Consider the following 17967-nt stretch of genomic DNA (forward strand, 5'->3'; position numbering starts at 1 on the left):
ATATAAGCTAAAATGAAATACAAATAAAGCTTACATGATGATATTGTAGCTTTTAATACACTTGAATTTTAGCTTCTATAAGACTCAATCATTGAAATTCATAAGCTAATACAACTTAAACTAAATGCAAATGAAGCTTCTTAGACACTCTTCTAATAGGCATTCGTCTAAGCTTTTCTTGCATTCCAGATTGTACAATCTGAGTACAATCTGAAATATACTTTCAAATCAGGAAATAATTTAAGTTTTTATTAATTTTTTATTAAAATTAAAACAGTAATTTCATCACGTCAATGAAAAATACTGCAAGAAAACATGGGGTGCAGGAAGGAATTACCTAAAATTAAGCTTTCATGATGTCATACTTCTGCCCTACATAGTCTGTGCTCAGCAAAGAAAAATGAAATATAATGTAGTCAGTCTTATGATGAATCATAATATCGAACATGTGTTTAGTATGAAAAACAATGTAAAATCAAAGGTAGGTGTCTCCAATTCTTGGTGTATGGATTCTTCACAATTTTTCACTAGAATCTCGTCACCTGCGAGGACATCCCTTCTTCACCTTCGTGAGATACACAACAATAACAAGAAAAAAAAAAAAAACATTATAACTAAACAGCCTTCAACAATAATTTGTCACTCTTACAAATTTGACATAGATCCACTAGGTTGTTTTGAACGGCATTCAATGCCATTTACATCTTTATCTGGGAATGCCCAGGAGGATATAAGGTGATGTGCTATTGCAAAGGGTCCAGGAACAAACATTGGAGCAAGTTCACCACTTTCCACATTGAACTCTTTAGACAAGCTGTGAGTCTTTTCTACTCCCTTACACATTTGTTCTACCTTTGATGCTGCAGTTTGTTGGGCTTTCTTGTATTCAGTAAATGCCAGAGCTTTTCTTACTTCTTCTCTACTATGCCACTGAGCATCTAGATAAGAAAATTGCAACATATCACTTGTCACAGCTCCAAAAACAAAACCAGAGGAGATAGAAAGTGCAAAGTGATGATAAGGTGAATGTTTTGGTAGTTAAACCTCTTTACAGTTCTAATGAAAGCTCACAAGATAGGAATGTAAATAGAAGTGAAGGAGAACAAAACTTAAGTTTAACAGTCTTCATATATACATCCACTATTTCCCATCCTCCCCAATCTTTTTCTTGTTGCCTCCAAAAGAAAGAAATAAAACAAAGGCCAACAATGATTGTAAACCAACAAGACTTCTAGAGGTTCAGGTTTACCAAACTACTTGGCATCCTCTAAGGCTCAATTTTCAGCCAGACAATGCACCTATACTGAGTGTGTGGCACAAGTACAGATTCTCCACACACAATTTACAGTCACACATTATAATTACATGAATTGAAAGTTGCGTCAGGTGAGAAATAAATAGTACGTCAATGCACGGAAATGCTGGATATACCTTCCAACTCTTCTTTGTCCACATTTATTTCAAGGGATTTTGCATATGCAAAGAACCCTACCATCAGCTGACATGGCATGCTATTTGGTCCAACTAGAAACAAAGTCAATAGAAACAACAGTTAATAGATATAAAAGAAGGAAAAAATTAAAATTTGTAATTTTGATGAGAAAGAAAACACAAATGTATGTTAATTGGGTACACTAGATTATCTTAACCTTTACTTGTTTGCTTTTGAAAATTCTGTGTACAAAGCAAAAAGAAATTTACAGTTCACAAACATGTTCTACATTAACTCCGATTTAAATTACTTTGGATAGAATCTTTGAACAGAATAAAAGCTAATAACTCTTCAAAGCTCTCTGTATGTCAAAAGAACCACAGTACTTATATTCTAGAATTATGGTGTTAAACATATTCTAGACATTAACTATGACTTAAGTTACTTTAAACATGATCTAACCACCATTGGCCTGCAAGTGATTGATTTATTAGTTATAATACTGTAAATGAAGAAATATTGTAAATGCAAAAACAGATCCTAAACTAACATGAAATCTGGAAGAAAATATTCTCATCTTTTTAAGAATTAAAGGGTCCAAACACAGGCCCTAACATAGAAGACCCATTACTAAAAGTGTACTGCAGAAGAAAGAAAAATTATCAATGTTAAAGGAGAATGAATGGAGGAGGAACAGTATAAATTGAGTGAATAGCTGAGATACGTGTGGATTTTTTCTTGTAATTGAATTGTATGTCAGCTTAAGGAATATTTCACTAGGCAGAGAAGTAGTCTCTGATGCAACAGTTTATTGATTCTTTCTACGCGACGAAGGCTACAGTCTAGAATTTAGAATCTCCAATAGAGAGTACATCAAGAAGTAGTCATCACAACTAGTGTTGTCAAAATCACAAGTAAACTCGTGGATTCATACGATCCTATGAGTTTTGGGTGAGTTTCGTGGTCACTTGCATAGAAGATCACACCTTGCACAGATAGTGTGAGTTTGAGTGGAAAACTGTTAGATCATTGATGAGATTTTAGTGTATTGTAGAGGCGGTGGGGTCTAGGTGCATGAATCAAGTGAGCAATTAGGGTTCACATGTAAAAGAAAAATGACAGTGAACATAGGGTTTGGGAGTGCAAGGATTGATATGTGAAATGAGCTTTATGTTTGGGCCGATTAAGGCTATAAGAGATCATCCAATTGAACCTGAATTTCCAGTAGCGTTGCATTGAACAATGGACAATTATCAACCTTTACTGATTTAGGCACTGGAACAGTGAATAAATTGAATACAGAAATTCCTGTGGTGTTGCTGAATTTGCAGGACAAGCTTCTCAAAGAGTCTACTAGGGAAGATCTTTCCTATTTTGTAATCAGTTTACAGATTTCAACCTTGCAGACAAGGTTGTTTCTGAGGGATGGAGTATTATTAATAATGAATTTAGGGAGCATCTAAAAATAGAAAAGGCCTTTACAGGTTTATTATAGAAAGAAAAATAAGGGAAAGGGTCAAATTGTAAATAAAAGTTTACTACAGTTGACTAGGTCAAGTAGTTAGTTATTTCCTTTAAGCATGTTGGAAGTCTTTTACGTATAGGATTCATTCCTATTCAGGAGAGCACTCCTTTTGGGGGTATACTTTGTATACCTTGGTTCTTGTAAGAGGTTTGTTGATAATCAATGCAGAAGTTAGACAGTTCTTTTTATGTCTTGCGATGTCTTTGTGTTGCTCTTTGTTTGGAATCCATTATCTTTTTCATTTTAGTTCAAGAGATTCCTAACAGAAGGAGCAGATATTTTCTTTGTAATTGAACTGTATTTCAGTTGGAAGAAAACATTTCCCTTGGAAGAAGTGTTCCTCTAATGCATTAAGTCATTGATCATTTCTACTCAGTTCTCTTTCCTTTCTTTTAAAACATAAAGACCAAACAATATCCTCTTTTAACCTCGTGTAGTTAAGCAAAATAAACAAAAAGAAGTAAGTCTCACTTTAAATTAACTTCTAGCTCACAAAAAGCTGAGTGTTCTTTGGTTTATGAATATTTATCAAGAAATTAAATGAAATAGAATCTAACAAAGTTGAGGTACAAGTTGATTTAAACTTATGCAAGAAGCTAGATTTCTTTTACCCTCTTGATTCATTATGTTTTATTTTTCTACAGTTAAGAACTTCATCCAAACTGACTCCAAAAGAATACTGATAACTAAATTTTTGGGATATGATACTCTATAGATAGAAACATCAAGTTATCACAAACAATTTTTAATGGCACAAATAACCTATAAGATTTACTATCAGATGTTCATAAAGACAAATCTTCACATTTTTATCTCATATAAACACTGGTGAAATGGTAAAAGAAGTACAAAAGGCTAGGAAAATGAAAATTGTTATATAGAATACACTATACCAGGCCATGGCTGAGAACTATGATATACAACTTCTCCTACTTCAATACCAACTTCTTCCCATGTTTCTCTTCTTACAGCCTCTTCTAAGCTTTCTCCTGGCTATAGGCAATGAGAGTAGACAGGACAAAAGTTTTACTGTATTGGTCGAGGAGGAATAAAATTAAACAGAAAAGCAATTGTATAATGAATTCTAAAATCAAAGAAACCTGACTTTAAAGATATCCTTTAATCAGTAGTAGAAGGTTGAACTTTTGACTGTTTAAACCTCCTAAGGAAGCATTTGCAAGGGCTTCTATGGAAACCAATTAGGATTATTTTATCATACACATACTTGGTTAAGCTTATGCAAGTAGCAGTTCGCCCCAATAGGTTCAATTTTGCTTGGTTTGATAAAACAAGCATAGTTCAATACCCTCTCAATTGCTACTAGCAATTATTGTGTTAAGATCTAATATGTGATAAGATCTTCAACATGAAATTAACTAAACTGTTTACTTCCTAAAAAATTAAGCGGTCTTAGATTAGGTAATAACAGCACAAGTTCAGTTCCTAAAAAATTAAGCGCTCTTAGATTAGGTCAAGCATGCACCTCTATAAAACCTGCCAAGCAGCTCCACATTCTAGGCACAAATCTTGATTGTTTGCTCAGAAGCGCACGATCATTCTCCGAATCAATTACTAGCATAATGACCACCTGCATAAGTTTAGATGACCATTGGAATTCAGAAAAACTAGATCAACCATTGATCACTTAACTATTAGAACATGGGATGTCAAACCGGGTCAACTCGTGGATATATCCTCTTTTTGCATGATTCATCTGAACACTGTTTCCGCCTCCCAGCTTCCATTGGCACTGTTTTCTCTCCACAATGTCCACAAAATCGTGATATATTATACCATTCAAGAAGTGCCCTGGCCTGGCCAAACCCAGTAATTAGAAAAGTAGAATTGCCTATTGCCCTTTGCTATCAGTATTGCAAACTGAAGTAGGATAAAAGGTCAATAAACCAAGAGAATTAACTAACTGCAAGCAGCTTGCATAACTATTTCAAAGAATATGATTGATCCATAAAACAATATAAAACAATACAGCACAAAGTATACCTGATTCCAAGCTCGTAAGTAGTAATAACATTTTTGTAACGGGGCTGGTTAGTTTCAGACAATAAATCTTTAAATGGGAACAAAGGGAGGGGAAGTAAAGTAGAAAATGAACATAAGGAAGTAGAAAATAACTTTCTGCCTCCTAGATTTGATGCCAAACACGAGGTCAATAAAATGGTAAGAAAAATTAAAATCACATACTAATCCCTGACAGAGTCTTGTCCGGATAGTATATTAAAAAAGAATGATAGTTTATTCATAAAATTTTAACATGTATACTTTCTCTTCAACTATTCACAGATTGATTTCACAGCCAAATATTGTGCCACTTAAATTGATTTAACAAGTAGGATTTACCAGCACCATTAACAAGGTCTTAGATTCAATTACCTAACATCTAAACAAATACCATGTACTTCTGCATTGCAAACCCAAGTCAAGAGCAATAAAGAAAATGAACTTACATGACCGGCAATGGCCAAGTTCCCCATGGCCTTCAAATCGACCCAGTCGGTAGCAACCATGAGCGTTCTCAGCTCGACAAAGCAGAGCTTCATGGCACCAAATTCAGCCACCAAACTACTCTCCCTTGACAAGTCGATCGCCCAATACACCGAATCCTCGTCCGCGTCGTACCCCAAATACACGAACGAGTCCGCGCTAAGGTTCACGCCCAGCAGCCTCTTCACTTCCTCCAACCTCATCCACGCAAGCTGCCACGTGTCACTGCTACCCGAAGACGCCAGGGGCCTCCCGTTTCTGAAAGGTAAAACCTTCAAATTCACCGACACGGACTCGCCCGCGCTCTCCGCAATTCGCGCTTTCAAGGTCTCGTGCGCCGCGGCGGGGGAAAACGGTTCGACCCGGTTCGGAGTCCGCGATCGGAGCGGGTTGCCGGCGAAGGCGTGTGTGCGTAGGTTTACGGACATGGTAGTGGTGGTGGTGGCGGGGTGGTGAGAGAATGGTGGTGCGAGCGGTGGTGGGAGTTTGGTGGAGAATGAGAGAATGTATCGTGAAAGGAATTTAGAAGATGAGGATGGAAGAAGATTGAGAAGCTTCAGCATGATGGTTCCATGAACGGTGATGTAAGAAGGAGACAAAAGAAACCGAGGACGGTTGCTGGTGAGAAAGCGTCACCGAGTGACATCTGTACCCATTTCTCCAACATGAAACCAAAATGCATATCCTTTGACCCTTTCTTTTCATTTTCTGGTTTTCTACATGTTTTGAAAAGTTTCATTAAGAAAAAAATATGACTTAATTTAAATTATTTATTTATTTAATTTAATTTAATTCATTTTTTTTCGTTTTTTTTATTTGACTTTTATGTGTACATTCTAATAATGGGTACTTTTAAAATGAGTTAATTATATATTTTTTCATCTACTTATATTTATTTAGTTTTTCTAATTTATAAAATTGTCTAAAACATCTTTTCATCCGATAACATTGTGAAAGATTTGTCACGTGAAAAAAACTTGTTATATTTTATATTACTTTTATAGGAATGAAATATGTATAAGTTTAATTTAAAGATAAAGCATACTTTATTAAGAACAATTTCTATGTATTCAATTTTTTTTTTCTAATTTCAATATAATTTATAGACATGTCAAAGTGAGCCAACCCGGCTCACACGGGTTGGCTCACCACGAGCCAGGTTGAAAATGAGTGAATCCAACCCGGCTCACTTTCTAGTGAGCCAGAAATTTTGTAACCCGGCTCAACCCACCACGGGTTGGTGGGTTAAGTGGGTTGGCTCACCAACCCACCTAAAAAAAATTTTTTTTTTTAGTATTCAAATATTTAAATAAATTTTTAAGTAACCCATGAGATGACAATCATAGTAAAATCAAGAACCAATGTTTTGATCATGCTCACCATCAATATATGAAGAATTATTTCCAAGAAAGTATCCATTAGTCTAAGAAAGCATGACTAATATTACAAATTTTTTGTCATACTATTCAACAAAACATAAATAAAAAAACTATACATTTTTTTCATGCTAATTTAGAAAATAATTGTTTGTAAGACGGTTACTTGAGTAATTTACTATAAAGATTATAGTTAAAGATTAAAGTATCAACATATATATAACTTGAAAATCAAATTAATTAAACATTCAAACTATTCAAATATAATTAAGCAACATTCTAGCATTTTAAAATATAAAATTGTGAACAAATATAATAGGAGTAGTAAATAATTATTAAAAAAATAAAAAAAAATTAAAAGAAAATTTAAAAAAATAAAAAAAAATTGTAAAAAAAATTGATGGGTTAAGTGAGCCAACCCACCTTCAACCCGGCTCGAACCCGTGGGTTAAGTGAGCCGGGTTGAGTTCAACCCACTTTTGAAAAAGTTGAATTTTTCTCAACACAACCCGGCTCGAACCCGTGGTGAGCCGGGTTGGCTCACGGGTTGAAACTCATTTTGACATCTCTAATAATTTAGTGTATCTCTTTTTATGTTAAATGTGTTCTATTATTTTAGATAATTTATTTGAAAGTAATTAGTTTTTTTTTTTATGAAAGAGTGATATATTTTTGGGTAAGTTTCGGAAAAACTTTAATTTTTTCGTCGAAGATATAATATTGAACGAGTTTTGAAAAAACTTGAATTTCTTCATCAAACTAATGGATTTCTTAATGTTGTGTTTTGGTTATCAATTATGAATTGAATTTATAGAAGATTTTTGGATGCTCAAGTAATAAAACCTTTAAAAACATAATATGGCAACACATTCCATCTCAACTACATCCTTAAGGTCTCTTGCAACGAAACGATATGTATTTGAATGCCATAATATGAACCCAATCTAAGTATATTTTGAAAGAAACCTCTCTTTAGATAAACAGGCACAAAAGAGAAAAGAAAATGACACCAAATAGTTGATAAAACTGGTGTAGCTCTTAATAATTTGGTGTGAATTGTTGCCACAATTAGAACATTACAAATTATTCAACCCAAGCAAACCATAACTAACTCATAATTGCTTAATAGAAATTAACTTTTGAGCACACCTTTCTAATCTCTCCTTGAGTACCAGTCTTTACCTCTACACTACCCAGTTTAACCATAGCCTTTCGAAATTCGTAATCAAATTTTAAGCCCAATAACCCTCTTATATTCCCTGCATAATCCTGCACTATACTTTGTGTGGCAGGGTCACCCCACAGCCTCTGATCTGACTCTAGAATTGCATTACCATCGCGCACATTTTTGAAGAAACTAACATCAAATTTGGTTGGACTATCTATGTCCAACGATACTCTTTTCAACCCATTTCCTTTATTTGGACACAGTGCTTGAAGTTGGGCTATGAAGTCTTGGTTTATAGTTGGATCTGAATTCCCAGTGGTGGTGAAATTATACAACCTGTAGCTGAAGAATCTGCATTCTGTTTGCCCTATGGTATGTGCCCCTGTACAAACATAAGATCAAGTGTCACATTCACATTCTTTTTACACCATTTAATATTGAGTCCAGATTCTCTGCTCACTTTTTTTTTTATGATTTTTTAGTATGAGCCTTCAAAATACAGTGATACTGGTATATTTTTATATAGTTTAAAAGATAAATATGATTTTAATTTTTAAACTTTGACATAAAATAGAAATCTATCTCCGTCCCAAATTTTGATACAGTTTTGTTCCTAAACTTTAAAATTAAATAGTTATAGTCTATCTAACACAACTGAATTAAATTTGTTTAATATGTCAATTTGCATTTAAAGTTAGATTTAAGTTGTTTACATAATTTGATATATTTAAGCTCAAATATTAATTTGAAACACGTGAAAGAAAATTAACTCTATTGAGTTAAAAAGATCATTCTCATTCATTTTTAAAATTTAACAACTAAAATGTATCAATATTTGAGATATAAGGGAATTTCAATTTCACGTCTAAATTTAAGAAATACAAACATATTTGACCCTATTTTAAAACATCAAAATTAGTATATATCGATATATTTCAAAAGCACAACAGGAGTGGCACCAAAAATTCACCAAGAATCCAAATTCTTTAACATTAGGATAATTATGAATCACAGATATAATACATGCAATAATAATGTAAGAAAGCTGACCAACAAGGGTTACAAGGTCATGGTCATCTAGGCCTTTGTCAGAAAACTTTTTCCTCTGCACAGAAACAGGGTCAAGAGGAGATGGCATGTTTGAAGCTTGAGATGATAAAGAAACCCTCCCATCTCTTCTTCCAGTAGGTACCGACCAACTTGGACCATCACTCTGCCATTTTAAGTGCTACTTTGTTAACAACCAACAAATCATCAATAAACTATATGTGTTGTTCATCTTAATTCCTCACTTTATCAAAGTGACATTTTAACAGTACTAACCTTTAAAGTAATGAGAAAGTGTGTGTTTTTATGAATTGAATGTGTGGAGTTAGAGATTGTATTTGTTTAGTACCAAGTCTACAGCATCACGTGCTGCCAATGCTAGTATGTCAGCACATGAGACAACACCAGGACACTTGGCCTCAAGTTGTGACTTTGCATCCTCAATCACTTCGAAGCCTCTTAGACCAGCGTTAGGTAACGCATTCCTCTCTGCAGAAGACCCTGCGATCAAAACTGAACCATCGCAGCCCTGAGGGAAACCATGTAACATTACTAAATAAACAACCATGTTCTTATACATTAGTACAAGAAAATCTCACGAAATGACTTATAAGATTATACTATAATTTGATTCTTCAAAGTATACCTCATTTAAAACTAAACATCATTCAAAAATGGATTTTTTTTAGTTTGACTCAATTTAATTTCACGAAATCAGCTTTATGTTCAACTTATATTATGTAATATGACTTTGTCTCTGATCAATATGCCATTTCCAACAAGTGTTTTTGTAGCAAATGAATGAATACAGGACATTGTCAAGAAGTGTGTAACATACAAAGTTGTTGAAAATTTCACTTTTAACCGATATATAAGTAAGACAATCTTTACTTTTTAAACCGGTTTTATAAAATCGAGTTAGATTTAAACTCGTTCTCTAATATATTATTAGACACTATTCTAACAAGATTTGTTAAGTCTATTGTATCTTGATGAACCTTCATGTCATTGTTAAAGAATTTTGTATCCTTGTACGAACGGATTAACCTTTTCGTAACAATTGTATTAAAGCCTTATAACGAACCCAATATCTCAAGTTCGAACCTTGGAGAGAACCTACTTCAACAAATTCAACAAAGGAGGAGTTCCGAATTCACTAGGGTGTCAGGTGCCGGCCTCTAGAAGAGGGACATTTGTTAAAGTATTTTGTGTTCTTGTACATACATGTTAACCTTTTCGTAACAGTCATAAAAATTATGCAGAAGCACATTATTTATTATGTGGGATGAAGATGAAGATGAAATTAGCAAACCTGAACAAAGCAATCATGAAAATGAAGCCTGAGAAGGGCAGGAGCAATAGTAGGATCTTTATTGAAGTATGATTGAACAGTGGACCGAACTGTGGCCTCTGCGTTTGGGCAGGAAGAAGAGTAAAACCCGGTTTTGAGCTGGCCCTGTGAACCCATAATGGTCAAAAGAATGGTTAATGAAGCCAACCATAAGTCTCCCATTTGGTGCTAACAGTGATGCAACTCACAACTTGGTATTTGATCGTTCACTTTCCCTTCATATGTTGCAAGCATTTGCTCGCTGCTTGTTACTTATATAAGGGTGTTCTAAGTGGGAAGAAGTGGATCCTCCATCATCATATCGTTAATCAGGTTTTCTTAATCTGTGTTATGACACCAACTTTAATGTGGTTCTGATTATTTTTCAGTATTCAATAATTTTAATTTTTCAAATTGAAGAATTAATAAATATTGAGCTATTTGAAATTGTTTTAAACTCATGTTTCTATTCAGAACACTACTGGTCCTTCAAATTCGAGATAAAATCAACGGTCTTCCCTGATATCATAGTATAAATACAAACACAAATAAAATACGGTTAAAAATTCAAGTGTGAGTTTAAGTTTCATATTGGATAAAAATGAGAAAGGAGAACACTATATAAAAATAAAGACTCATAAATCTATTGTCTTAAAGTTTTAGGTTAAGACTGTGTCAATACTTTATGTGATTGGACTCATGATAGCACCTGAAGGATTCTAGACGATCAAAACATTTTGCACATCAAACAAATATGAACTTGGATTGACCTGAAGACTAAGACATAAAAAAAATTAATAGGATCCGACCGGTCATGTAACAACTAGTATCTTCTAACATTAGTTCACATATTAACTCAATAAAGAAAAACTGTGATTGTTGCAGCGTGACACTACAATCACAATTTCTCTGCATAGTGCGTTCAGTTGTGTCAGATAAATACAAAATTAAGAGAACAATTGGAATGGCCATAACTTATGCAAATCTTCACAAAACAATATAGTTTATACTTTTATTTGATTTTGGTACAGTCAGATACCATTTTGGTAGTATTAGAGTGTAATAGTTTATAAATTTAGCAATCTTGACATGCCTTAAACAGGGAGAAAAAAAAATGTAACGTGGATTGCATTTCAAGAATCTCCCTTAGTCTTCTAACAATATTTTATGTGAATGTGAGGCACACAGTGGCAACATAAGGAAATGGCCACCACAATCTAAGCACTTTTCATCAAATTGTCTTCCTCAATTTATATTACTAGCACATGAGTACTTATTTTAATATATGGAGTACAATTTTACTTATTAATAACCTTTTGTATGTATTAGTATTACTAGTTGCTAAACATGTGTGATTCAAAACATTTTAATTTAAAAATTAATTAGGCTTTGTTTTTATGATAATTCAGTTTAATAACTTAAAAATATTGAAGAACATAATATATTTTATAGTTAATATATAAATTTAATTATACAATAAATAAATAGAGGGGAAACAAAACTGATTCATAAGCTAAAATTTGTATCTATTTATATACTATAAATTTGTTTTATTCGTGATCGATGTAAGATCTCTCCAATATACAATTTATGGGTAATTCGATAATACTTGATATAATAGGTCTAACAAACAACAAATTTCATTAAGATATATTTTAAATGAGTCTGATATCGTATTAAGGTAGTGAATTTAAATCTAACTAAACCAAATTAATAAGGTTGATCTTATGTTTCGCTATATGAATATATAGTAGAAAAAATATTAATAAGAGGGTAGTTTAAGCATATGAAAAGTTTAAAATTGTTTTATAGATAATTTTATAAAAATAAAATATATAACAATAACAAAAGTGAATGAATAAATAATATTTTGACAATCAAAAAGTTATAAATTATCATAGCAATGAATTGGAAACACTAAAATTAAATTAAAAAAAATATGAATAATTACATGAAAGATAACTCGTCAAATTGTTCTTCAAGATCACATGGAACCATTTTCTGGGTTTTGTCATTGGTGTAGAGTTACAAAGGTCTTCGTCAAATGAGGGTATCATATTTTGAAGTTGAACTATCACTATGGACCCTTTCAAGGTTATTGTTGTTCTTATTGGAAAAATGGTAATTACTTCCTATTTCTCTATGGTTTCTTTCTTCATCTTTGGTTCAAAGACAACCAAAATGATAGTGTAACAATTCTTTTCCCTTACGTGGCATGTGACATGGCATTAAGTTTTTTTTTTAAGTTTAAATTTTTATTCCACGGTGGTCTCAATTGGAGAGTGATTTGAAATTGTTTTCACATAGGCTTCATTTGGGGAAAAAGTTGTCTAGGTTTTGTGTTGTATTCTCCCATACACTGTCAACCTTGCTCATTGGAACGTTTTGTTGCGCTAGTCTTCTCTTTTTTTCTTTTGATCTTCTCGAGTCTTCCAAACAAAGTTTGTTGTCCTATGTATTTAAATTTTAGGTTTAATTAGTCGAATAGTACTTACTTTTATTCAGAAATTTCAATTTGGTATCTGCTTCTAAAATAATTTCGATTTCGTCTCAATTTTTAAAAAAATGTTTCAATTAAGTCTTTTTAAAAAAAATTATTAACGCTGTTAACGGCGTGCCACGTGTCAGCCTTTAATTTTTTTAATTTTTAATTTTGTTTTTGAATTTAAAAAAAAAATTGTCACGTGTCAAATCCTTAATGTGACACGTGGTATTGTTAGTGCCAAGGTACCAATAATTTTTTTCTGAAAAAGATCTAATTGAAACACTTTTTTAAAAGTTGGGACGAAATTGAACTTTTTTTAAAAGCGGATACCAAATTGAAACTTCTGAACAAAAGTGGGTATTATTCGACTAATTAAACCTAAATTTTATTAGATAATATGAAAATTTAAAATTAAAAGTATAATTTTGTTTGGGTTCAAAAAAGAAACAAAGCAAATAAATGAGGGAAAAAAATAAATCCAAAACAAATATGATGACCAATATAGAACCAAAATTTGGTAGAGATTGAACTTGGGGACAAGTGTGAAAACTGATCTTGGGATCCACTGAGAAAACTAAACTTGTAAATCATAGCAAAAATTGGGTTTGGGGGCTAGTATAAAAACTGAGCTTGGATGTTGGTGACAAACACATATTAGACACTTTCATTGTTCTTGATCTTTCAAGCTCTTTTGTCTCTTTTCTTATTATTTGATAAACTTAGGTTTATTTATTTTTTACTCTATAAACAGAGTAGTTCTTGCTATTTCTGAATCCTTAGAGAAATTCATGAAGATTTTGTTGTACCCTAAAGGATTTGTACATGCATCACGAATAAATCTTATTAGAATATCCAATGCTATAAGTGCAAATAAAATGGGAAGCACACTTGAATATTTTTGAAGGTCAATAAATTTTAGAAACAAAACATCTAAAATGGTAAAATAGTTATAACACCTTTCATTATACTTTATAATATACAAATAATAATTTTAATTATTAATCTAATTGTTTATATTTTATATACATACATATATATATATATATATTAATATTAGTTTGATCAAAATAGATAATTTGATCGGATTATGCAAAGCATATTATCAATCAAAAAAATGGTGAAATTCGTGCACATTAATTTAAGAAACTTTGAAATTTTTGTTGGGCTCTAGAAACAGCGTTGTATAGTGTTCCTTATGTACGGAATCAACTTCACGAAGATGTCTGTTGTTAGGCTGTTGCTTTCTGCATCCCATGATTACTAACTGCACCCTACTGCTGCACCACCAACACACTTTTTTTGGAATACATGAAATGCATTGTAAAAATTTTGTAGGGGAAATCTCATTCCGAAAATCATATTTCGGAAATTCCAAAAAGTTTGTTCTAGAATGAAATGTATACGAAAACTTTTGTTGAGAAAATCTTATTTTGAAAATTTTGAAAAGCTTGTTCTGAAAAATAGTTAGAACACGTAATTTGAAAATCACTTTTACAATAGCTAAAATGTTATTTTAAAGATTTGAAGGATGTGTGAAAAAGTTGTGGGGTACAGGAAGTAAAAGCCTTACTGTATAAGCTAGACAAGAATCTTCACAATCTAAACGCTTCTCGCACCAACCCAAATGTTTGCGGCATATTCTAACAAAAATGATAGAGAGAATACGTTTTTTCTTACTTGATAATCCATGAAATAATCTACTTGTACAAATGTAAATGAATACCTTGTCCTTTTTATTGTTCTTTTCTAGATTATATTTTATTCAGCAGCATATAAACATGCCATGTTTGCTAAGAACAATTACAACTGTTTTATGATCCAATTTACATCATCAAATCATAAGTTTCTCTTCCTTATCTAAGAAATGTTCTGCAATTTATTCCTTAATCTTTAGTTGCCTTCTACGTCTGATACCCATTTTCTCTCCCAAGTATATGAACTCACATTTTGTCATTACTATACAGAAGGATCCAATAACATTATAAACTAAATTTATGCCCAGACTAGAGCGCGGGAAAAATGTCAAAACATCACAATTTCTATAAACTCCAAGTTTTATAACTACAGAGCCAAATTCAAGGAACTCTGACCAACTATGAGACATGTGTGCGTATAAAGTGTTTGTATGTGAGCTTCAAGTATAGATACATTGTTTTGCACATGATCATAGTTGGAGAAGGTTTTTGGTCTTTCTTATATGAGTATATAATTCTTTTGTGTCAATATATATTCTCTATCTTCAGCATTTTACATCCGTGTTGTTTGCTATCTGCGGCATGTTACATCTGAGGCACTGGATTTTGAAATGAAAGAAAAAAAAGGTGAACTCTGATGGCAGGTTACTTAGCTGTCTGTTCCAGAATTGGGATTTTGTTCCATGTTTCTTCCAAACCACTCATCTGCAGCGGTGGCAATGAAAACATGCTTACTGTTGAGCTTCCCTTTCTAATTTCCTGCAAAACATGTAAAGCTGTAATGGTGCTCTTCATGTAGAGGCTCTCATCAATGTGCTGGTTGGCTGCTAACTCTTTAGGCATCACCAGATCATCATTATTCTTTGTGTTCGTTGAAGTTGAAGTTGAAGTTGAAGCTTCACACCCCTCAGCTTCCCCAGAAATCGAAGGATCGTTCACCGGAAAAAGGTGATCCAGCATTGTTTCACACTCCTTCACAAGTTTGTAGAGCAGGTCAGTGGTGAAGAAAGGCTGTTGCAAGACCTTCTGAATGAAAGGCAAGCGAATGAGAGCACCGGTTCTCTTATCATACTTCTTCAGTATTTTCACTAGTCCTGTACACACAAAATTGAAGCATTGAGATGAATCTTAGGCAAACCAAACTTCAATTTAGCAGAAAGTACTTTCGACTCAAAACACTACTATAAAGCTATTCAATTTGAAGCAACAACTTTTGTCTCTGTCTTTGGTTATAGGACCATGTCCGAGCTTTAAAAGGCGAGATATCAATTTGGTATGTTCAATTGTTGTGGCATTTCACTTTTAGTTGATGTGATCTTCGAAAATTTAACGCCGGAATAATTGCAGAATTCGTTATTGTGATCAACTCATGCATTGGGTTAGATAGCATGCTTCAGTTCAGATGTCAAAAAAATAGTGCCTATTGTGAGCAATCTTATGTAAGAACATATTAATATGTGAAAAGTTGAATGTACCTGTGTAGTTAAGAGCACTATAGTTTTCGAGCAAGACCATCTCTCCATGGAAATCCACAATTTCCTTGCGAATTTCCATTAACTGCTCATTACAATCTTTTACTTTGGCAACCCTATCTTGTAGCTCCTGCACATTTCAACCACAACTCACTGTTACTTGCGCGCCAAATCTAGGGTGCTCTTTATTAAGCTAAAGGTGCTGCCAAATTTTCAATTCATCTCAGTTAAACTTAATTGGACTGCATTAGGTAAGGGTTATCTTCTTGTATTTAATAATCTGACCTAATTATCATTCAATTAGATTGGATTGTTAAATTAGTAATTTAAAAAAATAAAATCATTTTCTTAGAAAATATTAATTTATAAAATTAAACTTTATATAATTTTTCAATGATTAATATTTTAGTAATCAGATATAGAAAACAATAACAATTAATACCAAGATATTATTTATAGAACTGGAATTAAATAAAAGAAAGATATTAACACAAAATGTATACATGAAAAAAAAAATTCAAATTCTGCAGCATAGCTTACATAGTTAAGAACCCATAAAAGATTAATTTTGTCAATCCAGTCATTCAATTATAATTCATTATTTTCATCATTATTCATGTCAATTATTTTAAGTGGTAAAGTGTTTTACATTGAATATATTAAAAAAATGTACGTCACATTAATTTATAATATTCTGTAAAACTTACTATGGTATCCCTCTGTATTAATATTAAGGGGTATCCGCTTCTCATTATCAAGTTGATAACTAAAACACTTCTATCATTTACATACATTTTTATATTAACAATTTTTTATTTTATTAATAACATAAAGGTTTATTCCAACTATATTCGCATCAGATTCCAAAGCTATCCAGATATCAATTTGTTAACAGTTTAATTTTAAGAATTTTCAATTAATATAATTCGAAATATTTTACAAAAAACAAATCACACAATAAACAATCTGAAAAAAGCTGAGTGAAGGGGTATTTAAGCAATGAGAAAAAAAAGAAAATGAAAACTCTAATGAACGATGAATAAACTAAACCTACCTTCAATTTGATGATGCACTCTTCCTCTTTCTCCTCAAAGAAGGTGTTGAATTTGTGGAGTTCTTGTTCGAGCGAGTTCCTGAAGTCAATTTCCTCCACGGACATGTCCGCATCGACCCTTGCGCGTTTCACTGGGCGCTCCTCGGAGGATTTGGGGGCGGCTTCCACGAGTTTCAACTTCTTCTTCAGTTCCTTGTAGGAGAGAAACTTGTCGCGCCACTGAGGCAGTGTTTTCTCGATCTGGTTGCTCAGGCTCTTTCCGAATTTCATGGTTCCGATAACAGATTGAAGAGATCAGAGAGAGAAAAAAAAAAAGAAAGAAACTTTGAGAAAGTTATGAGAATGGTAAGGGAAGAAAGTGAATGTGGTGAAGAATGAAGTGGTGGGGTTAAAAGGAGGGAAGAGGAATCGTGTGACTGGTATAAGGGTAACGAGGAAGAGAATATTCGCGGGTGTTTTTGGATATCCAATACGAATAAGAGTATATTTAGGGTTTTATTCCTTCTGTATGGAACGTGGTCGTTTAGTTTTCTATTCCCAAGTTATTCCTTCTTTGTTCTAACTTTTGAATAAAATAATATTTTATCTTATTTTAAATAATTTCTTTCTTAAATGGTTTAAGACATTTATTAAAAAGGGAACGTTTTCAATTAAAGTAAACATGTTTTATATACTATTATTCTGTCATAAATTTATATTCATTAAATTTCATTAACAACACAAACCTATTTCTTTTAGTTAAGTTTTGACTCAGTTCTAATTTTTTGAAGAGTTATGATAGGTTAACAAAGTTTTTGACAAAATTTCCTATTTAGGTAAAAAACATTATTTTATTAATTTATTTTAATTCTATTTTTAGAAACTTTGTTAAATTTGTTAAAA

General features: G+C 32.5%; 3 protein-coding genes across 3 annotated transcripts; all 3 read right to left on the bottom strand.

The window, feature by feature from the left end:
• Nucleotides 1-401: 401 nt before the first annotated feature.
• On the bottom strand, nucleotides 402-6141 carry LOC114163958 (nudix hydrolase 19, chloroplastic-like). The gene is made up of 6 exons (XM_028048361.2): nucleotides 5423-6141; nucleotides 4631-4771; nucleotides 4441-4545; nucleotides 3851-3950; nucleotides 1432-1524; nucleotides 402-938 (listed from the first exon to the last, which is right to left on the bottom strand). The coding sequence occupies exons 1-6, from the start codon at nucleotides 6020-6022 to the stop codon at nucleotides 646-648; spliced, it is 1332 nt and encodes a 443-aa protein (XP_027904162.1). The 5' UTR covers nucleotides 6023-6141; the 3' UTR covers nucleotides 402-645.
• A 1711-nt stretch (nucleotides 6142-7852) lies between these two features.
• Nucleotides 7853-10648, bottom strand: LOC114162544 (peroxidase superfamily protein). The gene is made up of 4 exons (XM_028046467.2): nucleotides 10363-10648; nucleotides 9400-9579; nucleotides 9054-9216; nucleotides 7853-8385 (listed from the first exon to the last, which is right to left on the bottom strand). The coding sequence occupies exons 1-4, from the start codon at nucleotides 10561-10563 to the stop codon at nucleotides 7958-7960; spliced, it is 972 nt and encodes a 323-aa protein (XP_027902268.1). The 5' UTR covers nucleotides 10564-10648; the 3' UTR covers nucleotides 7853-7957.
• A 4237-nt stretch (nucleotides 10649-14885) lies between these two features.
• Nucleotides 14886-17490, bottom strand: LOC114164872 (SPX domain-containing protein 1-like). The gene is made up of 3 exons (XM_028049646.2): nucleotides 17086-17490; nucleotides 16035-16161; nucleotides 14886-15653 (listed from the first exon to the last, which is right to left on the bottom strand). The coding sequence occupies exons 1-3, from the start codon at nucleotides 17353-17355 to the stop codon at nucleotides 15205-15207; spliced, it is 846 nt and encodes a 281-aa protein (XP_027905447.1). The 5' UTR covers nucleotides 17356-17490; the 3' UTR covers nucleotides 14886-15204.
• Nucleotides 17491-17967: the final 477 nt, after the last annotated feature.

This window comes from Vigna unguiculata, chromosome 9 (genome assembly GCF_037176805.1).
Source record: "Vigna unguiculata cultivar grain cowpea cultivar isolate G323 ecotype 2 chromosome 9, ASM3717680v1, whole genome shotgun sequence".
Taxonomy (NCBI): domain Eukaryota; kingdom Viridiplantae; phylum Streptophyta; class Magnoliopsida; order Fabales; family Fabaceae; genus Vigna; species Vigna unguiculata.

Bases quoted from the DNA above. Each gene is read 5' to 3' on its own strand.
- LOC114163958 (XM_028048361.2), bottom strand. From the start codon at position 6,022: ATGCTGAAGCTTCTCAATCTTCTTCCATCCTCATCTTCTAAATTCCTT. The intron at 4,772-5,422 runs GTAAGTTCATTT...GGGTTTGGCCAG, and splicing joins ACTTGGCCATTGCCGGTCAT to GCCAGGGCACTTCTTGAATG. The intron at 1,525-3,850 runs GTATAGTGTATT...CTTTGTTTCTAG, and splicing joins TAGTTCTCAGCCATGGCCTG to TTGGACCAAATAGCATGCCA.
- LOC114162544 (XM_028046467.2), bottom strand. From the start codon at position 10,563: ATGGGAGACTTATGGTTGGCTTCATTAACCATTCTTTTGACCATTATG. The intron at 9,580-10,362 runs GTTTGCTAATTT...GGTTTCCCTCAG, and splicing joins TTCATGATTGCTTTGTTCAG to GGCTGCGATGGTTCAGTTTT. The intron at 9,217-9,399 runs GTACTAAACAAA...TTAAAATGGCAG, and splicing joins CACGTGATGCTGTAGACTTG to AGTGATGGTCCAAGTTGGTC.
- LOC114164872 (XM_028049646.2), bottom strand. From the start codon at position 17,355: ATGAAATTCGGAAAGAGCCTGAGCAACCAGATCGAGAAAACACTGCCT. The intron at 16,162-17,085 runs GTAGGTTTAGTT...TGAAATGTGCAG, and splicing joins AGTGCATCATCAAATTGAAG to GAGCTACAAGATAGGGTTGC. The intron at 15,654-16,034 runs GTACATTCAACT...TTGTGTGTACAG, and splicing joins TAGTGCTCTTAACTACACAG to GACTAGTGAAAATACTGAAG.